Raw genomic sequence first — 13194 nt, forward strand, 5'->3', positions numbered from 1 at the left:
CAGGGGCTTCTGCGTGTACTCGGGAAATGCAGGGACACTCGGGAAGTGTCCAGGGCACGAGGGAATTGCAGCCACGACCACCTCCCGGTGTGCAGCCGGGAGGTTAAGAGCACTGGCTTAGAGCCACGCGGGTCTGGATCCAAGTCTCGGCTTCGCCATGCAGTAGCTGTGTGACTGGGGACAAGTCACTTAACCTCTCTGAGCTCACTTCCCTTAGGTGCGTAAAAGTGGGGGCTGTTGTGAGGATCAAAGGTGCGTAAAATGCCGGGTGTCACGGTTCGTGGCACGCAGGAAATGCTTTGTGACAGCCTGCTCCCCCTTGCTCGCCGGTGAGCGCTCTTTCCCTGAGAGACCGTAGAGAGAGCGGGTGGCGGACCTTGTGCAAGGATGTGCTCTGGGACCATAAATCTTACAAAGAGGAGGTTGGGGCCGGGAGGCTGAGACCCAGGCAACGAGGTGGCGGCCCCCAAGCTTGTTGGTTTCTCGAAGATCATTTCGCGGGAACTCCCTGTCCATTCCCGTTACCCACGACAGCTCGAGTTCACGAAAGAGAGGCTTTTCTTAAGAGGCCAACGAGAACGTTGACGGTGGGGACGTTTGTGTCTTTTGAGCAGGGGCTGTGTTTGGAAAGCACACAGGCGTTCACGGTAGCCCCGCCCAAGGCTTAGCCGGAAGAGGTTAGCGTCGGGGGATCGGGACGTGGGGAGCACGGTGAATAGTTGTGGGTGCGCCCTGGCTTGAGGTCTGGAGCTCAGCGGAGGACATGGTTATGAGGAAACGGGGGTCTGAGTCTGGGGCAGCCTCCCCCAGGCTCTTGGTGGGTGTGGGGACCTGAGCTGCAGGGCATCACAAACAGGCTAAGTTGGTCTGGAGAAGGGCTGACCAACCTTTCCCGTAAAGGGCCAGGTAGTAGGTATTTGAGGCTTTGTGGGTCTGTCTGTGTTGCCCCGACTGGGCTCTGCTGTTGTGCAAAAGTAGCCACACGTGATGTGTGAGTGGGCGGGTGTGGCTCTGTACCAATGGTTTATTTTGTTCGTCTTTATTTTTGAGAGAGAGAGAGTGTGCGCAGGGGAGGGGCAGAGAGAGAGGGAGGCACAGAATCCGAAGCGGGCTCCAGGCTCCGAGCCGTCAGCACAGAGCCCGACGCGGGGCTCGAACCCACGAACCGCGAGATCGTGACCTGAGCCGAAGTTGGACGCTTCACCGACTGAGCCACCCAGGTGCCCCTGTATCAATAGTTTTATTGACAAAAATTGGCCTTTCTGTCCGAAGGCTGTAGTTTGCTGACCGCTGGTCTAGGCCATTGTCACTCACAAAGTGAGTGATTTGGCTTTACGGACTTTCTGGGAGGTAAGAGTTGCAGTATGGCTGTAAAACGGGAACAGAGCTCATGGAAGGGAGGGCTTTGCTGCAAACAGCCACCCGGCCTGGGAGTAAGTGAGGGCTCCAGGCCCGACCTCGGGACAGTGCATCCTCAGAGCTGACCTCCTCCCTAGGCCCATGCCGGCCCCTTGGGCAGGACTGACTCAGGAGGGACCCCTGTGCCCCTGCAGGTGTGGAGAGCAGCCTGCGGGTGACCCGCTGCCACCAGATCCTGCAGAGCCTTCCAGAACACAACTACGCGGTCCTCAGCTACCTCATGGGCTTCCTGCATGAGGTGAGGGGGCTAAGCAGGGCCCGGGGCGGGGAGGCCCCAATTCCGTGCCTGGCCCAGGCGGCGGCCCTTCCTGCACCTGGTGCCCACACAGCCCGGGGTCTGGGGTCTCCCCCAGCCTTGGAACGCCGCTCCCTGGCCCAGAAGACTTCAAGGCCTGACCGGGGAGCAGCTCCATTTCTGCACCTGCCCCTGCTGACCGGTCACACGCCTGGCCGCCCTCGGTTACAGATGGGACCTTCTTTTTATTTCTATTCTTTAACGTCTGCTTATTTTGACAGAGAGCATAGGCGGGGAGGGGCAGAGAGAAGGAGAGAGAATCCCAAGCAGACTCCACGCCGTCCCGACGCGGGGCAGCCGCAGTCAAGAGTCAGAGGCTCAACCGACTGAGCCACCCAGGTGCCCCACGTTGGGTGTAGAGATTGCTTTAAAAAAATTTTTTTTAATGTTTATGTATTTTTGAGAGCAGAACATGAGCAGGGGAGGGGCAGAGAGAGAGGGAGACACAGAATCCGAAGCAGGCTCCAGGCTCCGAGCTGTCAGCACAGAGCCCGACGCGGGGCTCGAACCCACAGACCGTGAGATCATGACCTGAGCCGAAGTCAGACACTCAACCGACTGAGCCACCCAGGCGCCCAGGATTGCTTTTAAAAAATAATAAACTATTTCTCAGAGGCCAAAAACTAAGTTATTGCCCTAATTTTCTTTCTACTTGTTTTTCATCTGCTGGAGGTGGATTGATTTCCCCGTCCTCCACGGCACTGACGTTGAAACTTCCCATGGGGCTGGGTGCTGTGTAGCATTGGCCCCGGTGGGCTCCTGCAGGGGCTTGGGGGCCGCTGTCCTCACCAGATCCAAGTGGGGGGGGGGGTTCACCGGGTCATGCCCCATCCCCCGTTCTCTGCTCTCCCATGACCCCTGAGGTTCTGCCATTGTCTCTGCTTCCGATTGTCGGAGGTCCCCAGGACCCTGGAGGCGAGGGGGAGATCAGGCCTTCAGATGGGCCCAAGTGGCCCCCCTGCCCCCGACTGGCCACGTGACTTCAGGAAAGTCCCCTGCACCTTCTGGGCCTCCAGTTTCTTCATCTGTAAAATGGGTGATGCATCCTAACTTCATGGGGTTGTAAGTGCTGTAAGGCAGGTTCACCCCCTCCCCTGCTGCCCCCGATCCTCCGATGACCCCTGCCTGCTCTTTGGCCTTGACTGTGTCCAACTCGCTGGCCAGAGTGTGGCTATCAGAGAGGTGGTCTGGCTGGGTGACACCAAAGGCCAAGCTTGTACCCATTGTGCTAGAGACCCCTGTCCCCGAGGGGGCCTCCCGAGTCCTCTGGAGTGGGAGAGAAGGCTGGGGGTGCTGAGGAGATCCAGGAGGAGCTCAGAGACGGTCAGAGCCCGAGGTCTCTCAGAGCATCAAGACTGACTGCTTTCGGGGCGCCCGGGGGACTCAGTGGGTTGAGCGGCCGACTCTTGGTTTTGGCTCAGGGCGTGATCTCACGGTTTGTGCGTTTGGGCCCCGTGTCGGGCTCTGTGCTGACGGTGTGGAACCTGCTTGGGATTCTCCCTCTCTCTCTCTCTCTCTCTCTCTCTCTGCCCCTCCCCTGCTCGCTCACTCTCTCTCAAATAAATATAGTTAAAAAAATTAAAAAGTTAAAAAAAAAAAAGACTGCTTCCTTTTACAGGTGGCGACACCGAGGCCCAGAGCCGGGAGGTGGCCGTGCAAGGCCGTTGCACTGAACCCACAGTCACGTCCCTTGTCTCATGTGTGTCCTCCAGGTGTCCCGGGAGAGCATTTTTAACAAGATGAACAGCTCCAACCTGGCGTGTGTCTTTGGGCTGAATTTAATCTGGCCGTCCCAGGGGGCGTCCTCCCTGAGTGCCCTCGTGCCCATGAACCTGTTCACCGAGCTGCTGATCGAGTACTACGAGATGGTCTTCAGCACCCAGGAGGCTCGCGGGGGGCTCGGTGCCGGTGCTGTTGAGGCAGGGGAGCGGAGTGGCCCCGTCTCTAGAGGCCGGACACCCCGACGGCCTGGCCTCGCGCCCCGCGCCTCCGCGGCCCCTGACGGTGCCCGGGAGACTCCTCTGGTGCTGGAAGCGTCACGCTGAGGCCCGTCTGTGCGTGCTGTCGTCGTGTTTTGTAAACTTGCCATTAAACAAACTTCTCGTGAACCTTCTAGTGAACGTCCGGGGTTCTGCGCTTTGGCCCTTGTGTGTGGTCCCTGGGCTGCGGGCTGGGACAAGATGACGGACCTACCAGGTTCGTAACCACGGCCTCAGCGGAAATGGGAATTTATCGGTGAGGGCCTCCCGTCCGGCCTCGACTGTTGCTGTCATGCCGGGTGGCAAACTGTAACTTCGGGTCACAGCCGTTCGTTATTGTCCGCGGGTGAGCAGGTAGCTGAGCGGTTCTTCTGCTCCTGTCGGGCTGGCCAGAGGTCACCTGGAGGGACGCAGCTCTCCCTCGAGGGTGTCGCATGCCTTTGGCAGGCGGGGCAGGGGCCGGGGTCGCTCGTGTGCGGGCAGGGGGCCGACACGGGTGCAGGTGGTTTTCAAGCTTTGGCTGGTGGTGTGGATACTCACACCCGTCGGCCAGGGCAAATGTCATGTCCAAGGCCGGAGTCACAGTGGGAGGGCTCTGGGACGCTGTTTAGCAAAGGGCGGCCATGGGGAGGCTGGGGGATTGGGGCCTGCCGGGGGCTCCTGGTCGTGTTCCGCCTCTGCGTTGGGAGACGCCCGCTTAGATACGGCAGAGAAAGGTGGTTCCGCATTCCCAGCGCAGAGCCCCCCAGATTCACCCCGATTGGACAGGCTTGGGCCACGTGCCCACCTTGACCCTCACCGTGGTCGGGTCTGTGCCGATTGCCCTGGGCCTGAGTCGTGCACCCCACCCCGGGCTGGGGTTAAGGACGGGTGGCGCCCCAGATGCGTCAAGCCCGGCTTCCGTCACAAACACCACAGGCTGGGGGCTTACGCGACAGACGTTTATTTCTTACAGGCTGGAGTCCAGAAGCTCGAGCTCTGCAGGCCCACGCGGCCGGGTTCTGCTGAGCGCCCTCTGGCTGGCTCTCGCACGGCCACCTTCTCGCAGTGTCCCCGCCCGGCAGGATGGGGAGAGAGGGAGACAGAGCCCTTTGGAGTCTCTTCGCAGAAGGACACTAATCCTGGTGGCTCAAGGCCCACCCTCATGACCTCATCCAACCTGAATTACTTCCGTAAGGGCCCCGTCCCCGGTTACAGCCGCCCTGGGGTTCGGGGCTTCAACGTACGGGTTTGGGGGTGAGGGGGCACAAACAGTGCGTCCGTAGCACCAGAGGGGATGGTGACAGGTCGCCTGCCACCCTCCACCGAGCGTAAGCCGTGTCAGGACTGCGTCAGGGGCCCCAAGCTCTTGCTGCATGGCGGGGGGGGGGGGGGCTGTCAGGGAGCAAAGGATAAATGTCCGTTGCACATCCCCCCAGGCTGTCCAGGCCTGGGATGGGGTGCTGACCCCCGACTGAGCGATGCCCCCAGGTGCCCGTGTGGGTCCTGGGGTCTCCCAGGAAAGAGTGGGTGCCTCCCTCACCTCTCCCTCTCTCTTCTCACTTCCACGGGGTTAATCCCCCTCCCTGAGCTGATGTGCTTGGCTTTGCTGTCTTTAAAGAAGGGGCCGTGTGAGCTCGGCCAGTACCTCCCAGCATCTGCCAGTGGACAGCTGACCCCTCCCACTGAGGACTGTTTGGACCCACAGAGTCCACGGAGACACAGGGACCCACAGAGAAACGGAGCCATTCCTCTGACATGGATTCCAGCCCTTGTCAGGGCTGTAGCCCAGCGTCCCTGGGCCCTGGCCGTCCATCCGGTTCGCAGGGATGTTGATCCCATTAAAGCCTCTGGAGCAGAGGGGGTGGGGATCCCCGGATGCTGCGAGGGGGTCCCTGCTGTTCCCTGAACGCCTTCCCTGGGAGAGGAGGGCTCTGTGGCCTCAGGTCGAACGTGGTCAGAGGTGAGGGGACAGACACGGCAATGCGGGGCCACAGACCGGGGACAGGCAGCCGCGTTCTGCTGGGTCCCTGCTCCATAGGGGCTGGTTCTTGTCTGCTCTCACCCTTCACCGAGCTCGGTCCATCCCGTTCTTCTCACGCCTTTGGCTGACCCCGGCCAAAGCGACCCCATCACACAGCTTGGAAGGTGACCCTGGCTTCACTTTCTGTTCTGCCACAGAGCCTTTTCCCTTTTCCTTCTTCTTCTTTTTCAAGTTCGACCCTCCGAGCCCTGACCGACCACAGCCAGGTGCAGAGAGCCCAGAGCGGACCCAAGAGACCTCCGTGGCCTCCAGGGAGGCTGCCTGGCCTCTGCCCCCCTGCGCCTGGGAAGGGGTCTTGTGCTCACGCACTCCAGCACAACCCCAGAAAAGCCTCCGGGTTCTGTTGCCAGGGAAAAAAAAAAAACAAAAACAAAAAAACCACCCTGAAATAAAAATGATGGCTCCCTTAAGAGCACACCGCTGTGAACAGCAGAATTAACAACGACATTAAATCAAATCTCGTGCATTATGCAGAAGGGTTTACAGGGTGACGCGCGTCTGTGAAATATATGTCTCAAATTTCCTGACTCCGAGAGGCGGCCCCGAGACGTGTCCCTGTGGCTGCCTTGATAACAGTCTCCCTTTCACAAACGATAATTGCGGAATCTCGGCTTCGGCACGGCGTGGCCTTGTCACCCTTCCTTGTATCAAAGCACGATTTCCCCCGTCATTTCCGCGGCAGAAGAAAGCGATCACGGTGGTCATGTGCTGGAGACACGTGTGGTGCATTTCATCGTAAAACAGTGAGTTGTGACGCGGACCCGGGGACTCCAGGGTGTCTCTGTTGACAGGACGTGGGGAATACATCGTTCAAACATTCACTTTTGCAGAAACGGCAGAGGTTTTTAAGTGACCCGGGAGATTAGGCAGCCTGCCCAGATCTCGTCGCTGATACCCACGATGAATTATCGAATGCCATCCAGAACATAAAAGTCGGCAGAATGCACGCGGTCGGTCAGTCTGCCCCGAGGAGAGCCACGCCGCCGTCACTGGGGGAGCAAGGACGGGGCACCTCGCTTCTGTCACCAGCTCGGATCCACAGCTGCGTGGCCCCGGGCCAGTCATTTTGCCCAGTCAGAAGGTTCAGCTTGGGTTTCTTTCTGTCCCCCGCTGTAGGGGTGCGAGCGGGGTGCAGGAGGCGCTGTCCCCTCTGCCGTCCATCCCGTGTGCTTCTGAGCACCTGCTTCGAGCCAGGGAGTGCCAGTCTGTCAGTAACAGAGACGGGTAGGATGCGCTTCCTGCCTTCCCGGGGCTGACGGACCAGTCGGCGAGTAAATAAGCGACGAAACGCACAAATCAGCGTGTTTCAAGCCAATGCGGTGTGCACGGGACACGGGCAAGTGTGGAGGGCGGGTAAGGGACAGAGGAGCGTGTCGCGGGCACCTGCCGGCCCTCTCACCTGACCTGCGGGCAGCCGAGGGTGGGGATCTGCCCTGACGTGGAGAGGGTGGGAGAGGAAGGACAAGTTCTGCTGGTTTGCGAACAGACAACCCCGCTGTTGTAAGAACAGCTGCTCAGAGCGGGGAGAGAACTGAATGACAGAAAGTATGGAACGAGAAGGTGAAATCGCTCGGAACTGTACCGCTCGCACATAACCACTGTTAATATTTTGAGGCGCGGGCTTTTATGTGCTGCTGGGAGAGCTGTAAATCGGCACACTTTGGAGGGCAACTTCGCCAGATGGTGAGGCGAAAGCTGGCCCAGCAATCACGCGTCTGGGTGGAGAATCGAAGAGTGTTACGGCAGTGTTCTTGTCCCTGCGAGTGGCCAGCTGCGGCCTGAGTGTCCGTCGGTAGAAGAGAAGGCAGATAAAGGAGTTACGTCCATGGGGCTGAAGGGTAAAAATGAACGAATTGGGTCTGTATGGCTCGACACGGGTAGATCTCCAAATAGTACATCGGGAGGGGAAAACGTCGGAGCATGATAAACACAGTGTGTTATCACTTGTGTGAAGTTCTAAGCATCCCCGACCCTATTTCTGTTCATGAATTGTACAGTATTGCACTGTTTAAAAAAGAGCCCACTTGTAAGTAATCTCTACACCCACCGTGGGAGCTGAACTCACAACCCCAAGATCAAGAGGCGCACGCTATCTAGGGACTGAGCCAGCCGGGCGCTCCGGTATTAGGCTTTTCTGAACAATATACGTAGAAGACGGATTCTTAAAAAGTGAACAGGTGGAGACGTGCCAAGTTCCTCAGGAGAGAAGCCAAGGGGCTTTATAGCTCCTACAAGACTTGGCCTTTCCACAGACGACATCTATGGACTCGACGAAATACAAAAGAACAAAAATAAACAAAAAGCAATGACTTGAAGGCACTGGAGAGTGAACAAGGGCAGAGTCTGGAGGGGAGGCCACACTTGGAAAAGCGAATGGCACAGGGTGAGCTTCCGTTACGTGGCTTTTAACAACCGAGCCAGGCTGAAGCCGGCACTTGTGTTCGAGTGGCTGTATCTCCGGTAGAAATCTGGCCTTTTTGGCTGGGAGAACAGGACAGAGTTTGGGACGACAGTCACCAGGAAGCGGGGAGGGGGTTCCACCCAGGAGAGAAACAGCTCGGGAGAGGCTAAATCGCGTGCATCAGCTCCGCCCAAAGTTCTGCTTGATCCCTGAGCCACTCCTGTGCAGGACAGATGCCAGCCGTGGCCAAAAGACCCAGCCTGAGGTTTATGCCTCCAGTAGAGTTTGCGGCCTGACTCCCAACGGAAGCCAAAGCCTCTACAACATAATAACAACGTCTAGCATACAACGAGAAATCGTTATGTGAACGACCAGGAAAATGCAGCCTACTCTAAGACAATCGACAGAGACCAAGGTGTTAGCAATAACGACCAGGGATGTGAAAACAGCGATTAAACACCTTCTCAAGCACATAAGGGCAAACGTGCTTACGATAAATGCAAAAATAGGGCGACCGGGTGGCTCAGTCAGAATGGTAGGCTTCAATCCAACCATGTCCATAACTATTTTCTTTACATTTTTTTTTTAATTTTTTTTCAACGTTTATTTATTTTTGAGACAGAGAGAGACAGAGCATGAACGGGGGAGGGGCAGAGAGAGAGGGAGACACAGAATCGGAAACAGGCTCCAGGCTCTGAGCCATCAGCCCAGAGCCGGACGCGGGGCTCGAACTCACGGACCGTGAGATCGTGACCTGAGCTGAAGTCGGACGCTCAACCGACTGTGCCACCCAGGCGCCCCTACATTTTTTTTTTAATGTTTATCTTAGAGAGACAGAGACAGAGACAGAGAGACAGAGTACACGCAGGGGAGGGGCAGACAGGGAGGGAGACACTGAATCCGAAGCAGGCTCCAACTCTGGATTTCAGCTCAACATGATCTCATGGTTTGTGGGATCGAGCCCTGCGTCGGGCTCTGCGCGAAAGGTGTGGAGTCTGCGTGGGATTCTCTCTCTTCCTCTCTCTGCCCCTCCTCCATTCACGCTCTCATTTGCATGCAATTAATTAATTATTAATTAAAAAAGAAATGCAAAGATTAGAAGTCTCAGCAAAAAACATAGAAATCCTAGGAAACAAAGGGGGATTCTAGAAAACCAAATACAATACCTGACAGTACAAGGGGGGGAAAAAAACTAAAAAGCAAGATAGAAACACTGGTTCTGTTTACTAGGAGAGTAGAGATGACAAAAGAAAGTCAGTGACCTTGAAGGTAGCCTAATAGAAATTATGCAATCTAAAGTATAAAGAGTCAAATGGGGGTGCCTGGATGGATCGATCTGTAGAGCATGCAACTCGTAATCTCGGGGTTGTGAGTTTGAGCCCCACGTTGGGCCTAAGGATTACTTTAAAAAAAAAAATAGAGTAAAAGGATTGGAAAATGTGAACTGAGATTGAGAGACCTGCGGGACAATATCAGAAAATCTCACAAACATGTAACTGGAGTTCTGGAGGCAGGAGAGAATAAGGCACAAAAAGTATTTGAAAATTAATGGCTAAAAGTATTTCCAATTTGGTCAAAGACATACGTTTTCACATTCAGTCATCTCCATGAACCCCCAAACTGGATAAAATACAAAGAAAACGACACAGAGGCACCCTATAGTGAAACTTCTGGAAACCAAAGATAAAGAGGAAATCTTGAAAGCTTCCAGAAAAAAATGATACAGCAGACCAGCCGCTGGGTGCAGTGGACCTACGAGCTGAAACTATTTAGGCCAGAAGACAGTGGAATAAGGTCTTGTTCCAACACAGTAAAGGAACGATCATAAATTGCCCAAAGGAGGGGGACAGTGCGCAAACCACAATTCTCGGTCAGTCCAAAATATTTTAAGATAAAAGGTTGAATCAAAACTTTTTTTAGGTGAAAAACAAAACAAAACAAAAAAACTAAGGAATTTTTTTCATCAGCAGACCTGAACAACAACAAAAAATGCCAAAGGAAGTTCTTCAAGGTGATGGGAAATGAGAACAGATTGAAACCTGGATATGTTGGAATTAATGAAGATCGCGGAGCCTCCGGAAGCTGTCCGCACAGAGCCCGACGCAGGGCTCATACTCACGAACCGCGAGATCGTGACCTGAGCCGAAGTCGGACGTTCAACCGACTGAGCCACCCGGGCGCCCCTCAATAGTTATTTTCTAATGTTAACATACTAAATTCTACAATGAAGATCAGGGCAGATATTGTCAAAATGGACATAAAAGCAAGACGTGACTATATGCACTTTATTTAGGGAGCACGAGTAGGGGAGGGGCAGAGGGAGAGAGAGAATCCTAAGCAGGCTTCGTGCTCAGTGCAGAGCCCGATACGGGGCTCGATCCCGTGACCCTGGGATCACGACCTGAGCCAAAACCAAGAGTCAGATACTGAACCGACGGAGCCGTCCGGGCTCCCCGACTGTGTGCACTTTAAGTATCTAGATAGGTTGGAGGTAAACAGAAGCAAAGACATATACCTGGATACGTTGGTCAACGAGAATCGAGGGTGTCTACGTTACCAACGTATAAGCCGTTGCAATCTCGATCCGTCCGCTTTTGGCCAACTGCTAAATTCCGAGAATTAGCTTGTGTCTGGAAATTTTGTGAGGAATCTGGGGTTGCATTTTCAAACACAGCACCTGGGGCCGATCTGGACACAAGCTGGCTTTGGAACCACAGCCCTCCACGTCTCTGTCATTTGCACGCACGCGCACGGGTGTCTGGGTGTGTGCGGGTCGGTGGGCGTTTGGCCACTGGCTCTCTAGGGACACAAGGGCCTGATGTGTAGCCTTCGCCCATTTCCCTGCTGTAAATACGCCCACCACGGCTAATTGCAAACTACCAACACGAAGTCCCCAAACACGGATCTGGTCGGAGAGGCACACAGGGACTTGGCCGAAACATCGCCGCGCGTCCAGCGACGACCCTTTCCCGGCCGGGCCTCCCCTCCAAGACGGGCCGGTTCGGAGCTGCACTGTCCCGCAGGTGGGTGGGATCCCTCCGTTCTGTTTGGAAACCAGGGATCCTTGGGGGTGGGTGACGGGGCCTCGCCACACGGAGGCTGGCCGGTGGAACTGGCAGCCGCAGCCAGCGCCCGGCCCTCTGTGCCCAGTGCGGGATCCTCGCGGGGGTCCTGTGGGGGGAGAGACCCCTTCCCGCCCCGTCAGCGGGGGCAGGGTGAGCGGCAGGTGCCTAAGTGGGGTTTGGCTCTGTGGGTGGGGTCACGCGCTCTGGTCGCAGACTTCTCCCCGGGATGGGCCCAGGCCTCCACGCGCAGAAATGCCGTCACCGGAACCCACCCAGGAACATCACCCAGAAACGGCAGGTGTTGTTTGGGGAGCCTGAAAGATGGGGTTGGGGGCAAAGCAGAGCTTAGCTTCGGAAGCTCCCTTCCCCCGCTGGGGGGCCACACAGGGCAGGGGGTGGGACTGGGCTCCCTGCCCAACCTGCGGGGTCAGTACTTAGTTGGCTTGTGCTCCTTTGTCTGTCCCTTGCACCTGTGCGTGGTCACCTGCAGCCTGGGGTGCCGTCGGCAGCTCCCAACAGGCGAGGTGGCTGGGTCAGGAGCGTGGGTGCCTGCAGCTTGGCAGGGCGGCCTCCGGCTGACCCCCTGTGTCCCAAGAGGTGACCAGGGTCCAGCGGGCAGGGTAGCAAAGGTGCCTGGAGCAGCGGTGTGGAGCCACAGCCCAGGCTGAAGCCACCGGCTGGCTGTGTGACCTCGGAGTGCCACTCAGGTCCCTGCGCTTTGGTCCCCTCTGAGGGGCCGTCACGTGCCTGGGTGGGTCCGAGGAAGGAGCCGGGCGGGACGGGGCGGGCAGAGAGCGGGTCGTCGGGCAGGATGGCACCACGGTGTCTCCACCCGTGAGCTGCGTGGGGGCAGATGAGGCAAAGGGGAGAGTGCCGAGGGGCCCGGGGGCCGGGGGGCAGAAGCCACGGGAAGCAGATCTCAGACAACCCAGGAAGGGTGTCTGTTCTCCAAAAAGAGGTTGGAGTCCCAACCCCCAGGACGAGCGACTGTGACCTTATTTGGAAACGGGATGGCTACGTTTGTGTGAAATCATGAGGGTGGGCCCTGGTCCGGTGTGACCTTGCCCTCGCAGAAGAGCCGCTCTGCCAGAGACCCGCACACGGGACAAAGCACGGGAACGGGGGGCAGAGATCGGGGTGATGGGTCTACGGGCCAGGGAACGCCACGGCTCGCCAGCAAGTTAGACAGAAAAAAGGACACAGGGGGAGACGGCCACCCAGGAGCTGGGAGCCTGCGACAGCTTCTGTCCCCCAGTCCCAGGGGGAGCCAGCCCAACTGGCAGAGAATTCATTTCTGTTGTTTAAACTGTGTGGTCTTGGGAGCAGGGCCGGTGGGGGGGGTTCATCCAAATTTGGAGGGAATTCCTGTCCTGCTCTGAAGGTCCTGGACAACCCCCCCGCCCCCCCACTGCCCCGCCACCCGTGCCTAAGCCCCTGCCTTTCGTGGTGGCAGCAAGGGCTCCCTGGAACCCCCCGTGGGATTGGAGGACAGGGACCAGGCGGAGCGTGGACCCACCCCCCTCTGCAGCTGCAGGGGCTCGGGCAGCCCCCGTCTCTCCAGCTTCCTGCCCCCACCCTCCACCCTCCACCCTCAGGGGCCGAATGGGCCTGGCAGCTGGACTGGGAGCTGGGAGCCTGCAGGGACCAGGTCCTGAACCAGGACGGAGGCAGCCCGCGGCCTGGCAGCTGCTTCTCGAAAGGCTCCTTCATTTAGTCCGCGAGTATTTACCGAGCTCCCGCTTACTGTGTGTCAGGCAATGTTTTAGATGCCGGGAATTGGTGAGTAAAAGCGACCAAGTTCCTTGCCTTTGTGAAGCAAAGTCAAAAAGGTGAATCACAGAAAGTTGTTAAAGTCCAAGGAATCAACAGGGAAGGAGAGGAAATGCCAAGCCTTTGGGTGACCGGGCGCAGCTGCACGGAGGGGGGACGGTGGTCTACTCCCTAAGCGAGTGCAAGTGGGGGAGCCAATCGAAGAGACAGCTGGGCATGCCGGGCAAGGCCACGTGCGGCCT

At 57.2% G+C, this 13194-nt stretch overlaps 1 protein-coding gene across 2 annotated transcripts in view; it reads left to right on the plus strand.

Moving 5' to 3' along the window:
* The window catches only part of LOC115517851 (rho GTPase-activating protein 8-like), an 87068-nt gene extending 83246 nt beyond the window's left edge, over nucleotides 1-3822 (plus strand). For both annotated transcript variants that reach the window (XM_030320898.1, XM_030320896.1), the window contains 2 exons: nucleotides 1554-1657; nucleotides 3427-3822. In XM_030320898.1, the coding sequence (XP_030176758.1) occupies nucleotides 1554-1657; nucleotides 3427-3759 (437 nt within the window). In that variant the 3' untranslated portion in view covers nucleotides 3760-3822. The remainder of the gene's footprint in view (nucleotides 1-1553; nucleotides 1658-3426) is intronic.
* The last annotated feature ends 9372 nt before the right edge of the window (nucleotides 3823-13194 follow it).

The sequence above is a fragment of the Lynx canadensis genome, chromosome B4 (assembly GCF_007474595.2).
Source record: "Lynx canadensis isolate LIC74 chromosome B4, mLynCan4.pri.v2, whole genome shotgun sequence".
In the NCBI taxonomy this organism is placed as follows: domain Eukaryota; kingdom Metazoa; phylum Chordata; class Mammalia; order Carnivora; family Felidae; genus Lynx; species Lynx canadensis.